Here is an 18,344-nt window from a genome sequence, read left to right on the forward strand (position 1 = left end):
TAAAGGTAAGTAAAAATGTCTTTTCATTTATTAAAATTTATGAAAATAAGAACTTTTGTATGTGGCCACATCAGTTTTCCATTCTAGTATTTAATTTGACATTAGGACTACAATATTCCTATAACATGCCTCTCTTTTCTTCTGCTTGTAGAAGTTTTTCTACATTAGTAGTTTTCAGATTTCAGTGTGCATAAGAATCACCTAAAGCCATTTGTTAAATTGTTACTGTTTTCAGTCTTCTAAAAAAGTTTTATTTTGAAATACTGTAACTTTAGAATATTTTCAAAATGTGAAGTCTGTGTATCCTTTGCTCATCTTCCCCTACTGTTAATGTATTATATGACCGTTGTAAAATTATCAACACCAGGAAATTAACGGTACAATACTAGTAACTAATCTGCAGACCTTATTGAATTTTGCCAGTTTTTCAACCAGTGTCCTTTTTTGTTCCAGGGTCCAATTCAGGATCCCCATTGTATTTAGTTATCATGTCTCCTTTGACTTTCACCTGTGACAGTTCCTCAGTCTTTTTTGTCTTCCATGATCTTTGCTTGTTTTTCACGATGCTTTTGAAGAGTGGGTACCGTTATTTTGTAGAAAATCCCTCAATTTAGGTTTGGTTGATATTTTCTCATGATTGGAGTGAGGTTAGGCATTTTTGGCAAGGATATCCCAGAAGGGGTACCTTTCTCATGTATCTGAGAATACATGATGTTGATTTGTTTCATTGCTGGTGCTGTTAATCCTGATTTGGTTAAGATGACGTTCCAATTTCTCCATTGTAAAATTACAATTGTCCCAGGTATCCTCAGGGAATTGGGTTCCAGGACCCTATGGATACCAAAATCACAGATGCTCATCTAATCTATGCACATCCTCTTGTATACTTTACATCATCTGTGGATTAGTTATAATAACTAAATGCTATGTAAATGCTATGTAAATAGTTGTTATACCTGTATAGTTTAGGGACTAATGACAAGAAGAAAAAGTGTACATGTTCAGTACAGATGCAGTCATTTTAGGCCTAACTCCATAGTCCATTTTAGCAACAATGTAACATTTCTTTTTGGATATTTTTGATCCTTGGATGCAGAATTCACAGGTATATATTCCCAGAGGGTAGACTGTATTGTTTTTCCTTTTGTAACTAATAAGTATGTGTTGAGGGAGATATTTTGAGACTATGTAAATATTCAGTTTTAGCATCCAATGATGGTTCTTGCCTACAGCGATTATTTCAGTAGTGTTTGCCTTATCATTGCTTCTTCTTTCCCTCATTTCTTTTACATTTGTTAATTTGAATTCTTAGTCTTCTGTAATGAAGAGCTGTCTTTTCTCCCATTTACTTATTAACTCAGTTCTTTATATCAATATGGAATAATGGATTTTTTTTATGGGCTATAATGCAATACTATCATTAATTTTGTTGTTCAGATTGTTCCAGTTTTAAACATTGGGACTGCCTTGAGGTGGCTCCTGTGTCCATTAGAAAGCACTTAAAAAAAAAAAAACCCACAAAATTTTCTAAGTTTCTGGCATCAAGATATTTTATGGTCAGCCCTGGCTGGTGTGGCTCAGTTAGTTGGGCGTAGTCAGGTGCACCAAAAGGTTGCTGGTTCGAATCCTGATCAGGGCATATACCCTGTAGGGGAAGTGCAGAAGGCAGCCAATTGATATTCTATACTTTGATGTTTCTCTTTCTTCCCCTTCCTCTCTCTCTAAAAATCAATATTATATGAGATATTTTATGTTTATTTAGTTTTTTCCCCCGTCTCAGCCATGGAAACAACAATTTCCCGAGGGAGGACTTGCTTCTTTTAGTGGAGGTTGGTAAAAATGTAGATTTTGAGTGCTATCCATGACATTAGTTGTTTTTTGTTTTTGTTTTTTGTTAAACCTCACCTGGGGATATTTTTTCATTGCTTTTTAAGGAGAGTGGAAAAGAGAGGGAAAACCGAGGGAAACATCGATATGTCGATTGGTTGCCTCCTGCAAGAGCCCCACCGGGGCCTGGCCGGGGGGGTGGGGGGGGCGAGCCTGCAACCAAGGTACGTGCCCTTGACTGGAATCAAACCTAGGACCCTTTGGTCTGTAGGCCAACTCTCTATCCACTGAGCCAAACCAGCTAGGGCTATCCATGACATTCTGATTTCAGTAATTGAGTGGTTTTCTGTATTGGCTTTTGGGCACTTTCTAAGGTATTTTAAGCGCTGCCTATCCATAGATTTTTTTTTTATTATTGATGATTTTTTGAAATTTCTGTTCTATCTCTTATCCTCCCCCAACTTTATTTAAATATGCTTATTTTTAATATATTTTTATTGATTTCAGAGAGGAAGGGAAGAGAGAGAGAGAAACATCAATGATGAGAGAGACTCATTGATCAGCTGCCACGTGCATACCCCCTACTGGGGATCGAGCCTGCAACCCAGGCATGTGCCCTTGACCGGAATCGAACCCAGGACCCTTCAGTCTGTAGACTGATGCTCTATCCACTGACCCATACTAGCTAGGGCTACGCTTATTTTTAGTAGCGACTTGAGCTTGTAAGTCTTTGCTTAATTGTCATCTTTTCAGAAAGATCCACTGTAAGCCATCAAAAGTCAGCTCCCCTATCTTGTGATTTTCTTAATATTTATCATAATCTGTCATTTTTTTGCTTATTCATTTATTTGTTGCCCTTTGCCTACTAAAATAGTAGCTACATGAATGTAGGGGTTATGTCTATCTTGGTTATAGTTCTATTACCAATTCAATACCTGCCATGTGGGAGTTACTCAGATATTTGTGGAATGAATGAATGGGTAAAAATATTAAAGTCTTACTCATTTTTATAAAGTGGTCATAAATTTACTCTAGATTTAAATATATGTGGACCCTCTGTAACTGTAGTAAACTACCTTTTTAGGCCCAGGTATTGATAATACAAAGGTGATTAAGATGTGATTCTTGCCCTTGAGTTTTGTCTAAAACTAAGCCCATTAAGCTTTTCTAGTTTTTGGTTCTTTTTTTTAAAAAAGAAATTCTAATCCTGGCTGGTGTGGCTCAGTTGTTTGGAGTCTCCTCCTGTACACCAAAAGGTGTTGGGTTTGATTCCCAGTCAGAGTACAAACCCAGGTTGCAGGTTCAATCCCCGGTTAGGGTGAGTTCGGGAGACAACCCATCGATGTTTCTCTCTCTCTCTCTTTCTCTCTCTCTCCCTCTTCCTCCCTCCCCCTCTCCCTTCCTCCCTGCCTCCCTCTCCTTTCCTCTCTAAAAAATTAAGTAGCCCAGCTGGCATGGCTCGGTGGTTGAGCATCGACCTATGAACCAAGAGGTCATGGTTCGATTCCTGTCAGGGTACATGCCAGGTTGTGAGCTTGTTCCCCAGTGTGGGGTGTGCAGGAGGCAGCCAATCAACGATTCTCTCTCATCATTGATGTTTCTACCGCTCTCCCTCTCTAAAGTTAATAAAAATATATATTAAAAAATTAAATAAGTAAATGAATAAAATTATCATTAATCTTTTTATAAAAAGCTCTTAATTTTTAGATACTTTCAGGATTGAATCTTCCTTTCTCTCTCTCTATTCCTCCCTCCTGCCTTTCTCCCATCCCTTCCCTCCCCCTCATTTAGCTCTCAGTCACAATGTCAGTATTATAGTCTAATGGTATAGCAGTTGTTTGTACCAACAGGCTTTATTTATTTATTTATTTAATAAAGATATTTTATTGATTTTTTACAGAGAGGAAGGGAGAGGGATAGAGAGTTAGAAACATTGATGAGAGAGAAACATTGATCAGCTGCCTCCTGCACACCCCCTCCTGGGGATGTACCCGCAACCAAGGTACATGCCCTTGACCGGAATCGAACCTAGGACCCTTCAGTCTGCAGGCCGACACTCTATCCACTGAGCCAAACAGGTTAGAGCCCAACAGGCTTTATGTTCTTACTGCAGTTCCCTAATTTTACAATTTAGTTCCTTTATGAGCTTTCAGTGAATGAAATTTATCCACAGAAATATATTCACATCATATATATTGATTTAAATGAAAAAATATTCCACTAATTTATCAATAATTGATTTAATAGTAACAAGACTTCTATTTTCTCTCACAAAAATCAGTGGAAAGTATTTGCCAGGGCTCAGGGAAATCTGGATTCTAGTTTTGGTTCTAAAATGGACTGTTATAATTTGGGGGGATTTAGTTTTTAAAAATTCTGTTGTCTGAGTCTTTATAAAACATTGATGGAGCCCAGCTGGCATGGCTCAGTGTTTGAGTGTCAACTTATGAATCAGGAGGTCACGGTTTGATTCCTGGTCAGGGCACATGCCTGGGTTGCAGGCTTGATCCCCAGTGTGGGGCATGCAGGAGGCAACTAATCAATGGTTCTCTCTCATCATTGACGTTTTATATCTCTCTCCTCCTCTCCCTTCCTCTCTGAAATAAATAAAAATATATTTTAAAAAAAACAAAAAAATTGATGAATTTGGAAAGTGCAAAATATATTTGATTAACTTGTTGGACATTTACTAATATTCTTATTTCTTAAATGTTTGACTTGAAGGGCTGTGTGGAATAAAGATGTTTCAAAAGCCTTATTCCCCTGTTGTACCATTTCTGATGTATTTAGAGTTAAAAAAATATTTAATGATATGAATTTCTAATATTTCCTTCAAAATTTTACTGCTATTTTATTTCTTATAGTGACAAAGTGAAATATTTAACATGTAATATAATTTATAATCATACTTAATTGGTTTTATGTAGGCTGTGCAACAGGTTATTACTAACCTACTAATTGGGCAGATAGAACTTCGTTCTGAAGATTCACCAGATATTTTGCCATACTCTCATGAAAGACGAGTTGAAAAGCTTGTTGTTCCCCTTAGTGAAGAACTTGCAGCCATCCAAAAGGCATATGTACAGGTAAGTCATCTTTTTAAAATATGTTTTTCATTGATTTTAGAGAGAGAGGAAGGGAGAGAGAAACAATGATTGGCTGCCTCCTGCTCACCCTTACTGGAGATCGAACCCACAACACAGGCATGTTCCTTGACCGGGAATCCAACTGGTCACCTCTGGGTACATAGGGACGCTCAACCGACTGAGCCACACTGGCCAGGGCAGGTAAGCCATTTTTATCACAGTTCAGGGTTTCAATAGATAAACTGATAATATAATTATTTTAGTTAATAGAATCTAGCTGAGAATATATAGTTATTTTATAATTAATATGTTGGAAAATTCTTTGAAATTAAAAGTTTTGAAAAGAGCGCCATTCTTTACATACACTGACAAGCTGTTAAAGAAGAATACAAAATGGTGGACTATTTCTTTCTTTTTTTTAAAATTTATTTTTATTGATTTCAGAGAGGAAAAGAGAGGGAGAGAGAGATAGAAACATCAATGAGAGAGAATCATTGATCAGCTGCCTCCTGCACACCCCCCACTGGGGATTGAGCCCACAACCTGGGCATGTGCCCTTGACCAGAATCGAACCCAGGACCCTTCACTCCGCAGGCTGATGCTCAATCCACTGAGCCAAACTGGTTAGGACGATGGACTATTTCTAAAGCCAATAATAGCCTTATGTGGTTTTGTATTTTTTAGTAAGCCTTTTAATTGCAGTATTACTCTCCCATACTACACACACACACACACACACACACACACACACACACACACAGCAGAGTGCACAAAACATAAGTTTGCAGCTGAGTGACGTTTCACATAGTGAACACACCCTTAACATGTATCCAGATTCAATCAGAGGTTTCTAAGTAAGGAAATATACTTTCTATATTTTCCTCGTGGATCCCTTATATAATAATATTCTCAACTGGAGGCAATTTTGCCCACCTGGCAATATTTGGCAATGTCTTGACACATTTTTGGTTGTCATATCTGGAGTGGATGGGGACTTGCTACTGACATCTAGTAAGTTTATAGAGGCCAGGAATGCTGTTTAACTTTCTTCAATGAATAGGAGAGCACCGCTAACAACAAAGAATTATCTGTCAAATGTCAATATTATAGTTATTGAGAAACTTCTTACACAGTTTTTACTTTCATTGGGAGAAATTTTTGGTAACACATTGTTATTTCTGTAGTTCCTAATTAGCATCATCCTAGGACAGTGATGGCGAACCTATGACACGCGAACTCATTTTTTTAGTTGATTTTTCTTTGTTAAATGGCATTTAAATATATAAAATAAATATCAAAAATATGTCTTTGTTTTACTATGGTTACAAATATCAAAAAATTTCTATATGTTACACAGCACCAGAGTTAAGTTAGGGTTTTTCAAAATGCTGACATGCTGAGCTCAAAAGATTCGCCATCACTGTCCTAGGAGATGCTGATTATATCTTCACTACCATAGATTAAAGTGGCTTCTTTGCCACTCTTCCCATTGAGAGACAGGATACATTTCCCCTTTCTTAGGATCTAAGCTGGCCCTGTGACTGAGCAATAGTATGTGACGTACCTCAAGCTAGCCATGTTAAGAAGAAAGGAGGAACGAGTAAATAAGTAGCTAGAATTGAAAGTGTATACATATGGCCCCAGTAGAGCTATTTCAGCCACTTCCCAGCAATCTGAATCTGAGGCTCCAAACATCAGGAACAGAGTCAAACTGTCAGTGCAGTGCTCTGACGGGATTTTTTTTATTTTTAACATTTGTAATAATTTTAGACTTTCAGGAAATTTGCAAAAAATAGCATAGAGAGTTCCAGGGGGAGACACTTTAACAATATGCCAATATGACCTTAGCTGGTTTGTCTCAGTGGATAGAGCATTGGCCTGCAGACAGAAGGGTCCCAGGTTGCGGGCTCGATCCCCAGTAGGGTGTGTGCAGGAAGCAGCCAGTCAATGATTCTCTCTCATCATTTATATTTCTATCTCTCTCTCCCTCTCCCTTCCTTTCTGAAATCAATAAAAAATATATACTAGTATATCTATATATATAAAAGCCTAAGCAGCCCTTACAACTGAATGACCAGAACGACTGGTCGACCAGTCGCTATAACACGTACTGACCACCAGGGGACAAATGCTCAATGCAGGAGCTGCCCCCTGGTGGTCAGTGCACTCCCATAGCCAACTTCCCGTGGCCCCTCCCCCAGCTGACCAGCCTCCAGCGGCTCCTCCCCCTGCCCTCTGGGTGGCTGGCCAACCTCATGTTACCCCTCCCCGCCCTGCCGGCCAGCCAAACTCCCGAGGTTCCTCACCCTGGGCCCTGATTGGGGGACTGGCCGGCCAATCTCCTGGGGTCCCTCACCCCAGTTGGCTAACCCCCCAATAGGCCTCAATCGCTGGCCAGGCTGAGGGACCCCACCCGTGCATGAATTCGTGCACCGGGCCTCTAGTATATATATATTTAAAAAATATATATGCCAATATGGCCCTGGCCGGGTGGCTCAGTCAGTTAGAGCATCTTCCTGATACACCAAGGTTTCAGGTTTGATCCTCTATCAGGGCACATACAAGAAACAACAAATGAATACATAAATAAGTGGAACAACAAATTGATGTTTCTCTCTCTCTCTCTTTCTCCCTTTTTCTGTAAAATCAATTTAAAAAATGAAAATATTCTGTTTCTCAACATATTTTGCCCACTAATTTTAGCTTATAATTATGGTTCTTGTGTACAACAGTTATTTCTGTAGTGTTTGTCTAATCAGTGCTTCCTCCTTCCCTAATTTTTTTCACATTTGTTAATTTGAATTCTATAATGAAGAGTTCATTTATCAATTCAATTCTTTTTTTAAAAAACATTTTTTTTTTTTATTGATTTCAGAGAGAGAAAGGGAGAGGGAGAAAGAGATAGAAATATCAATGATGAGAGATAATCATCTGTCTGCTGCCTCCTACAGGCCTCCCACTGGGGGTTAAGCCCACAACCTGGGCATGTGTCCTGACCGGAAATCAAAACCTGACCTTCTGGTTCATGGGTTGATGCTAAACCACTGACCCACACCGGCCTAGCCAAATTCAATTCTTTAAATCAGTATGGACTAATGGATATTTATTTTATTCTGTGGGTTAAATTCAGTACTGTCATGATTAATTTTGTTGCTTTGGCCATTGAGAGCTCCTTTAAGAAGGCTCCTGTGTCCTTGAACATGTACTTATTTGTGGGTGGAGGAGCACTTTCTGACTTTTTGGCATTGCAAGATATTTTATGCTCATTTGTTATTTTTCTTGTCCCACCCACAAAATCAACCATTTCTACAAGGAATCCTTATTCCTTTTCTGGGAGAATGGTATTTAGAAACCAAAATCTGGGCATTGGATGTTCTCATTGTTACTATGGTGTCATAGCTCCTAGGCTGTGTCAGTGACCTGCTTGAATTCTTACCCACAGAACCAGAACCATGAACAAATAAGTGATTGTTGTTTTCACCTATGATGTTTTTGAGTAGTTTGTTGTTCAGGAATATATAACCAAAACATTCATCTATCATTTAACCTTTAGTAAATCTTTCTTAAAGTGAGGTTTTATAGTAACATTGTTTATTTTTTGTTTTAAAATTGTTTGTAACAAAATTCTTAGCATAATTTAATTTAAGATAAGGCAAAGTCTTTCTAAGAATCATCTCCTAACTACTAATACATTTGCTTACAAGAATGTAAAAATTATAATTTATATAATCACATATAAGAATTTAATTTTATCAATATTTTTTACATTTTTTTTATTGCTTAAAGTATTACAAAGGGTATTACATTTGAATATTTTTTTAATTTTTATTTTTATTGTCTGAAGTTTTACATATGTCTTCTTTTTCCCCAATTGATCCCCTCCCCGACCCCTTCCCAGCCCGGGCAAGCCCTCACCACCCCAGTATCTGTGTCCATTGGTTATGCTAATATGTATGCATACAAGTCCTTTGGTTGCTCTCTAACCCCCCCTCCCCTACCATTTGTCTCTAGATCGATCTATTCTTGTTCATCAAATTATGTTGATCATTATATCCCACATATGAATGAGATCATGTGATATTTATCTTTCTCTGACTGGCTTATTTTGCTTAGCATAATGCTCTCTAGTTCCATCCATGCTGTTCCAAATGGTAAAAGTTCCTTCTTTTTAATAGCGGCATAGTATTCCATTGTGTAGATGTACCAGAGTTTTTTAATCCACTCATCTGCTGATGGGCACTTAGGCTGTTTCCAAATCTTAGCTATTGTAAATTGTGCTGCTATGGACATAGGGATGCATATATCCTTTCTGATTGTCAATATTTTTAAGAGTGCTTCTTAGGGAGTGTGATCAGCAAAGCTGGAATGGAGGAAATACAAAAATGTACTAAAATATTTCCTATTTTAGAAAATAAAAATTATGCAAAAATTTGAATAGTTTATTACTTATGGCTGTAGTGTATCTTCATCTTCTCTTTTTTTCTTTTGCTGTGGCATTAACTTCAGTCCTTCATCAGGACCTTTTGTTTGATATTTCCTCTCCCTAGAATGCTCCTCAGAACCTCTCATGCTAGACACACCTCATCACTCAGATGTCAAGTATTACCTTTTCAAAGACATTGTCTTTGTCTACCTTACTTAATAATGACTCCTTCCCCTCAAAGACTCTATAACATTACTGTGTTTTAGGTTCTTAAATGCATTTACCATAATTGAAATTCTCTACTTTCTTGGTTCACTTTTTTATTCTTTGCCTCCCTCCTTTGTATATGAACTTTATGAAAACAGGGATTTCATTAGTCTCAGCCACAATATCCCCAGCATTTAGAACAATGCCTGATATATAATAGATAGTTAATAAATATTTTTTAAAAGAATGAATCAACAAATGAAATTAAATGTACTAAAAGCATTTTGATTTAGTCACTAGTCTACAAATTTTTTCCTATGTGCCAGATCTTGTTCTAGTCACTGAAGATACAGCAGAAATCAAGGTCATCTTTTCATTGTAGTTAGACTGAGAAAGGGAAGAAAGTTAAAAAATAAACAGATAAACACATATGTCCTTCAGTTACACTTGGGTTTAATAAAAGGTGTGCTGACTCTCATATGGATATTATCTAAATTCTTATTATATGTGATTATATAAATTATAATTTTTACATTCTTGTAAGCAAATGTACTTTAAAATTTTGTCATTACCTTTTTTGTATTTATGTGAACATTTAGGACAGATTTTAATGTATAGTTTAATATTATTATTTCAGTATGTGATAAAATGATTATATTTCAGAAAGGACTTTAAAAGACACTTAAACTAAATTTCTTTGTAATTTTCAGATTTTGGAAGCATTTGCCAGTTCTTTGATTCAGAGGAATCTTTTGATGAGAAGGGATATCCCCAATCTAACAAAATACCAGATCATTCTGGCAAGAGATCAATTTAGGAAAAACCCACCTACAAATATTATGGTAGGTAGTTTAAAATATATTTTGATAAAAGATAAAGTTTTGACTCAGAATCATAATGAAATGGAAATATTGATTATTTATTTATTTATTTATTTTTTAAATATATTTCATTGATTTTTTACAGAGAGGAAGGGAGAGAGAGAGAGAGCTAGAAACATCGATGAGAGAGAAACATCGACCAGCTGCCTCCTGCACACCTCCTACTGGGGATGTGCCCGCAACTAAGGTACATGCCCTTGACCGGAATCGAACCAGGACCCTTCAGTCCGCAGGCTGACGCTCTATCCACTGAGCCAAACCGGCTACGGCTGTTTTTTGATTTATATTAGCTCATCAGAAATTCAGATATGATTTATATGGTTTATAAAAGCATGAAAAAATTGAACAGGAATACGATTTAATGATTTCAATTATGATAAAGGTATCTTAGCCCGACCAGTGTGGCTCAGTGGTTGAGCATTGACCTATGAACCAGGAGGTTATGGTTTGATTCCCGGTCCTGGCACATGCCTGGGTTGTGGGTTTGATCCCCGGGCGGGGGGCGGGTTGGGGGTTGGGGGGGCCTGCAGGAGGCAGCCAATCAATAATTCTCTCATCATTGATGTTTTTATCTCTCTCTCCCTTCCTCTTTGAAATCAATAAAAATATATTAAAGATAAATTTGTCTTAAAACTTTTAATTAAGCATTGGTCTTTTAGTTCATTTCTGTTTTGCAAAGTCAAAGGGCCATGCTAGAGGGTAGATCCTAACTAACTTTTAGGCCCATACCATTTATCTTAACTCTCCATATGGAGATTGGAGGAAATATCACAGTAAGCTTCTTATTTCTAATCTTCATAGAAAAAAATAGGCAGGTAGGAAGATACCCATCAAACTAGATCCAAAGTCAGGAGATGCTCACAAGTACAAAAAGGCACCAAGTCATTCTCGGAACTGAGAAGGAACTCTTGTGCAAAAGATCAGAAGCAAATCAACGAAGGTATGAAGGAGATTGTGAACAAGCCAATTTGACTGAGGTAAAGGATTAAGGAAGTCAGAGGTGATAGTTAATCTAAGTGTGATCACATGGGAGGAGCTTTAAATGCTACCCCAGAAATATGGACTTTACAGTGTCTGGGCAACCATGAAGGGAGCCTTTTCTGTGAAATTGCACTATAATATACTCAACTTTAATAAAATGTTTTTAAATTTCTGCTAGGAGGTAAAGATTCATTGAAATTTTAAGTAGTAAATCTAAAACTGTTGAACCTGATCTTACTGAGGACAATTTATATTGTACAGAGAAGTGATTTTACCCTTTCAGGCAATTAGGCTGCCATTAAAAAAAAAATTGTTTGTTAATTTTATTTATTTATTTATTTATTTATTTATTTTTAAATATATTTTTTATTGATTTTTTACAGAGAAGAAGGGAGAGAGATAGAGAGTTAGAAACATCGATGAGAGAGAAACATCGATCAGCTGCCTCCTGCACATCTCCTACTGGGGATGTGCCCGCTGTTGAACCTGATCTTACTGAGGACAATTTATATTGTACAGAGAAGTGATTTTACCCTTTCAGGCAATTAGGCTGCCATTTAAAAAAAAAAATTGTTAATTTTAGAGAGAGAGAGAGAGAGAGCACACGAGACTGAAATATTGATTTGCTGTTCCATTTATTTATACATTCATTGCTTGATTCTTGCATGTGCCCTGACCAGGGATTGAACCCTCAACCTTGGTGTATTGGGACGAAGTTCTAACCAACTGAGCCACCCAGCCAGGATGAGGCTGCCATTTTAGGGCATTTATCACTATCCTGGAAACATTTTAAATGACTATCACTAAATGCTACTAAAAATGTAAGCTAGTAATGGAGAATGATTAAATATATTCTCATTGGTCTTCTTTTAAAATTATCTTATTATATAGATAGATCTGATGCTGCATGCTCACATATGGAATGTGTGCTTCCCTTTTCTTGAGAGTAGTGGTTACAAGCACAAGAACACTGCACCAAATACCCTGGATTCAAATGCTGGCTCTATTATTTACCACGTATATGAGGTTCTTCATCTGTAAAATGGGCAAAACAGTTCTACCTACTTCCTAGGTGTCGAGATCAAATGAGTTTGTACAAGTAATGTGCTTATAAGAGTGTATCCTCAGTGTCAGATGTTATTTTGGCATATATGCTTGGTGTTAAGTCTTGGTGTTAAATAGTCTGATTAATTATTTATACTGATGCTATAAAATTTGTGAGGATAGGCCTATATCTGACTTATTTTCCATTGTATCCCAAATGTTTAACTCAATGCTTGACACATAGTAGATACTTATCAAATAGTTTTGAAAGACGAATGAAACTATATACTGCTAATAATCCTGTATAATAAAACCCTAATATGCAAATTGACTGAACGGCAGAACAACCAGTCATTATGACTTGCACTGACGACCAGGGGGCAGACACTCAACGCAGGAGCTGCCCCCTGGTGGTCAGTGCGCTCCCACAGAGGGAGCACCACTCAGCCAGAAGCCAGGCTCACGGCTGGTGAGTGCAGCGGCAGTGGTGGGAGCCTCTCCCGCCTCCGCTGCAGGCGGGCGGTAAGGAGTGAGGGGTCCCGGACTGTGAGAGGGATGTCCACCTGCCAGCTTAGGCCCAATCCTCAGAAATATCGGGCCTAAGCTGGCAGGTGGATATCCCCCAAGTGGTCCTGGACAGCAAGAGGGTACGGCTCAGGTTGAGGGGACCCCCGCAGCGCAAGAATTTTGTGCACTGGGCCTCTAGTTTACCTATAAAGAAAAGCACTATATGATAAATGGTTTCCCCTTTACCTATTCTCTTTAAAATTTAAGTTTCCTGTTGAATTAAAGAAAACGATGTGAAGGGTCATGTTACATGGAAAATACATTGGCACCTTTCCATAGCACCATCCTATGACATTTAGTAGTACCATTAAGTTCTACATGGAACATGTATCTTCATTTATTTTCTCTGGTTAAATTTGATATATGCTTATTTTTCTAGGGAATACAACAAGGTATAATCGAAGGAGAGTTTGCTCTTTGTATTAGTTTATATCACGGTTATGAATTATTGCAGCAAATGGGAATGAGATCACTATATTTCTTCCTTTGTGGAATTATGGATGGAACTAAAGGTAAATTAAATAAATACACGTATAATTTTGGCTGAAGTTGAACATTTTGGGTTACTTAAAAATACTTTTAAAAAGCAATGAAATGGTTTTATACTTCTTTGATTTTGCTAAATTGCTGGAAAGAAACAAGCCATTCATTAATACATATGTGAATGTGGAACTGGAAAAAAGTTTCTGGCTTTCATATTTAAATTTGAAAAACTTGCTTTAATTGTTAAAGGTTACTTTTTAAAATACATAATAACTGATTAATTTTGCTATTAAGTTTACTTACTGGGAAAACCTTTTCTTAATTTCTGAAGGAATGACTCGGGTGAAAAATGAACTTAACCGAAATGAGGACTTCGTGAAACTCTATAATCATCTAGAGTGCATGTTTGCACATTCACGTAGTACTTCAGCAAGTGGCATTTCTACAATCGATAAAGGTCTGGTTTTTCTTTTAAAATTGTATATTGTTTCCTCTTCGTCAAGCTTAATTTTGAAATTTTGCTTAATTGATCCACATATCTATAGTTATATTTTGGTAGCAATAGACCTACCAAATTATAGAAGTTGGATAAGTAGAAAAAATAAATACTAGTAAAATACAAAAAAGAATAACTCAGGATAAATATACAAGTAGTATATATATAATAGAAGTTAGTAGTTGTTACTGGTAGTGAAAAAATTCTTAGAACTACCAAAAACTGATTTTATAGCTAAACTAAATATTTTTTTTCCTTCTACATTGTTGCTGATTCCTGTTTAGATTCTCTCTCGGAATGAAATTTTCATAAAAATTCAAAGTTTATTTTACAGTAAGACTTGTGTGCTATCTGGATGCTACTGAGTCTTTAAAGTTTTAACAAATCCATTTTTGAAAAGGATAATTAAAATGCATTGATATAATTGAATATGGAAAAATACAGAAATATTATTTTGACATTGGATTTTTTTTTTTTTTTTACATTTTGCAGGAGAAAAAGAATTTTTCTATAGTCATCCAAAATTAAAGAAATTAGAAGAAATTGTAGTTGAACACTTCAAGTCATGGAATGGTATGTCATATTTAATAGCCTGACTCATTAGTTTATCCTAACATTTCTTATGGAATAGGTGGTCTTTTAATTACTCTGGATAATGAATATAAAAAAGCACGGAAAGTTTGAGAGGATAGGTAAGAATGTTAAGAATACTGTAAGGTATGTGAAAAATAACAGTGAGTCTGGAGCAGTATAAGTGAAATACTAAAACAATATATAATATGATGGTAAGGAAAAGTGAACTAGGTAAGGAGTTGAAGTCATGAAGGAGACTGTTTTATATAGAGTGTTAGAGAAAGCTCTTCTGTAGGGTGATGTTTGAGCTGTTACCTGATGGAAGTGAGGAAGCAAGCTCTGGATTTCTCAGAGAGGATTATGCCAGGCAGACAGTAGCAGATTCACAGACCCTGGGGCAGTAAGGTGTGTGGTATAATTAAGGATCAATAAACAAACCAATTTGGCTGGAGTATTGTAATGAAGGTACAAGTGGTATTAGGAGGAGGTTGGAAAAGTAGCCAGGCGCAGACGTCAGGCTTGTATGCCAACAGGAATTCAGACTCTATTCTATGAATGTGTGTACTTTGTGAAACCAGTACAGAGGCATTTAGAGCAGTAGAATGACATGATCTCTCTTACATTTTTAAAAGATCACTCTGGTAGTTTTGTGGAAAATAGACATTGACCAGTTAGGAGACTTTTGCAATAGTCTAAGATGATAGCAGATGATGGTGGCTTGTACCAAGGTAATAGAGGTGGAGGTGCTCAGAAATGGTCATAGATTCTGGATATATTTTGAAGTTGGTGCCAACAGTATTTGTTGATGGATTGGACATAGGGTATAAGAAAAAAAAGGAATCATGGTGGGTAGGGGGGTGCATAAGCAAACTTGTTAGGGTGCTTCTGAGACATCTAAATAGAGATGTGTAGGCATTGGATAAGTGAATCCGGATCTCAGAAGAATAGTCTGCGCTATTTTTATCTGTTTACATTTACATCAATAAATTTTGGAGTCATCAGCATACGGGCTGTATTTAAAGTTTCAGGAATGGATATGATGACATCACCAGGAATACAGTTTAGAGATAAGAGAGGGCCTAGAATGTAGTCCTGAAGAGTAACAATAGTTAGAATTCAGATGAAAAAAAGCCACAAAGAAGATTGAGAAACCAGACAACTAGAGTGTCAGACAAGCTGAGAGAGGAGACTGTTTCAGTAGGAAGGAGTGGACTATGTTAACTACTGCTGAGAAATATGGTCAAATAAACCAAAAAGTGTCCATTGAATTTGGCAGTATGAAAGTTATTACTGACTTTAGTACAGTAGAATGAAGACAGAAAAGCAGGCTGCAACCAGTTGAAGGAGATAGGTGTTGCACTGAAAGAGCTATTGGCAATTGGTGCCTTTTTCTGTCAACATTATCAAGACTATTGACAACACTTAAATAAGGTCTGTAAATTAGTAATAATGTGTCAAAGTTAATTTTCTAATTTTCATGGTTTATTGTCTTTACATAAAATAATATCCTTGTTTGTAGAATTTACACACTGAAGCATTAGGTGGTGATGAGCTATCATGTCAGCAACTTTACTCTCAAATTTCCAGGGGGCAGAAATGTGTGTTAAACACTACTAACTTTTTGTAGTTTGAAATTATTTCAAAATAAAAATTATCTTAAACAAAAAAAAGAAAGTAGATACTGGTCAGAGGTTGGTCAGATGTAGAGGCTTGCTGCTATGGTGAGTCAAAGGAGCATATGTAGAATAATTTTCCTTGTAACAGGTGCTGCTTTTCCCATATGTATTGTGAATTAGCTTTATATGTATTAAGTCATTTAATCATTAGGGTTGTTATGAAAACTAAATGAGTTAACACATAAAATGCTTAGTATAGTTCCTGGCGCACACATGATGATTCATATAATATAACTCATGGAAGAAAGAAGGATTGTCAAAGTCCCAAGAAAGTGTAAAAACAAAGGAAAACTAATAATAACTACAGAAAGCCCTACATGACTTGCAGTTATTAACCAACTAGAGGCCTAGTGCACGAATTCGTGCACGGGTGGGGTCCCTTGGCCTGGCTGGCAATCGGAGGGGCCAGCTGCGGGGAGGGATCCAGGGAGGTTGGCTGGTGGTGGGGTAGGGACCGTGGAGGTTGACTGGCCACGGGAGGTTGGCTGTGGGAGATCACTGGCCACCAGGGGGCATGCACGAAATTCGTGTAAGAGTAGGCCTTCTTTCCCCCAGCTGCTGGCACCAGCTTCCCTCTGGCACCCAGGACCTGAGCTTCCCTCGCAGCCCCGGCTTTGTCCAGAAGGTCGTCCGGAAGGACGTCCAGTTTAAGTAGCATATTATGCTTTTATTATTATAGATTGCTCTGTGCAAGTCCACATACTTTATATTTACCAGTTCATTTAATCTTCACCTCAGTCCATTGTAGATACCTGAAGAAATTAAAGCTTATAAAGAGATAAAATAAGTACCATGGCCACACATCACTCAGAGAGGAAGTGGCCCAGCCTCAGAAATCCTGTTCTTCATGCATTCTACTGCCTCCTAAGCACAGAGACACTGGAGGAGCTTTATGATTAACTATTAACTGCAGGGTATATTCTGCAGTTAGCGGAGAATTTGAAAGTACCATAGAAGTGGGGACAGAATGCCATGACCTGGTTTAGGACAGTTCCTTTAGTGAAAGAAAGGAAAGGAAGATTTACAAAATCAGTGGGAACTCGATACTTCTGTTCTTCTGATGTAGAAGGTAAAGGGGAATAGCAGGTATCATGCATGAAACAAAGGACTGGTCAAAAGTGATTCAGGTCATTTTCATTTGATTTGTTTAGAATTATGTTTTATGTCAACTAACAAAAGATTAGGAGCCAAAGTTATTAAAATTATTAGGAAAGGTAAGAAAACCAGCAAAGGTTTAAGATGTCTTATTTTTTCCCAAAGAATTATTATTCATTAGTATATAGTTTCAGGCTTGTCTTTTGAACTAATTCTTATCTATATGCTTTTAAAAAGTTGTAATTAAATCTTTTTTGTTGTTTAGCTCAAAACACATCTGAAAAGAAATGTGACAAGACCAGAGTTATGATCTTCTCTTCATTTCGAGATAGTGTTCAAGAAATTGCAGAAATGCTTTTACGGCATCAGCCAGTTATTAGAGCAATGACTTTTGTTGGCCATGCCTCAGGGAAAAGCATGAAGGGTTTTACCCAGAAAGAGCAACTGGAGGTAATTATTTGTGGAGATGATAAAAATAAAAATAAAATTTATTAGCTTTGCACTTTTTTGTTTTAACTTATGGGTCAGTTATCTACTTCTTATAAAGATAATTTTGTAGTAAATATTTTTAAAGGCAAAAAAATGTATTGTTGTTTTTTGTGTGGTTTGAAACTCTTTTTTTTTTCTTTTTTAAGTAATGTAAAGTGTAATAGTTCAGCAAAAAGGCTGGGGGATCATACTACCTGGGTTGGAATCCTGGCTCTTCCACTATGTTTTCTTTATATGTAAACATACTTCATAGAGTTGTAAACATTCAATGAAATTGTACTGTAGAGCCTTCAATTAATGTTTTATTTTAAGTCATTTTAGTTATTTATTCTAAACAGTTATTTCTTTATTTCTGTTATTTAAAAACCTTACCATATGCTCTGAGTAAGAAGTCATAAGTTTTCTAAGTACTGTGATATGTTTTGGGGGGAGAAATTTTGGACTACTGACTTTTGTAAAATGTATACTGGTTTTTGCAGATTAGCTATAGGTCATCTGACTGACAAATATGTCTTA

At 36.9% G+C, this 18,344-nt stretch overlaps 1 protein-coding gene across 1 annotated transcript in view; it reads left to right on the plus strand.

Annotated features, from left to right (window-relative positions):
• Positions 1-18,344, plus strand: part of FANCM (Fanconi anemia complementation group M) — a 75,127-nt gene that overhangs the window by 7,326 nt on the left and 49,457 nt on the right. The window contains 6 exon segments of the mRNA XM_014457602.2: positions 4,755-4,913; positions 10,254-10,385; positions 13,396-13,528; positions 13,831-13,956; positions 14,488-14,568; positions 17,605-17,789. Coding sequence (XP_014313088.1) covers positions 4,755-4,913; positions 10,254-10,385; positions 13,396-13,528; positions 13,831-13,956; positions 14,488-14,568; positions 17,605-17,789 — 816 coding nt within the window.

Source organism: Myotis lucifugus, unplaced genomic scaffold, assembly GCF_000147115.1.
Source record: "Myotis lucifugus unplaced genomic scaffold, Myoluc2.0 scaffold_81, whole genome shotgun sequence".
Taxonomy (NCBI): Eukaryota; Metazoa; Chordata; class Mammalia; order Chiroptera; family Vespertilionidae; genus Myotis; species Myotis lucifugus.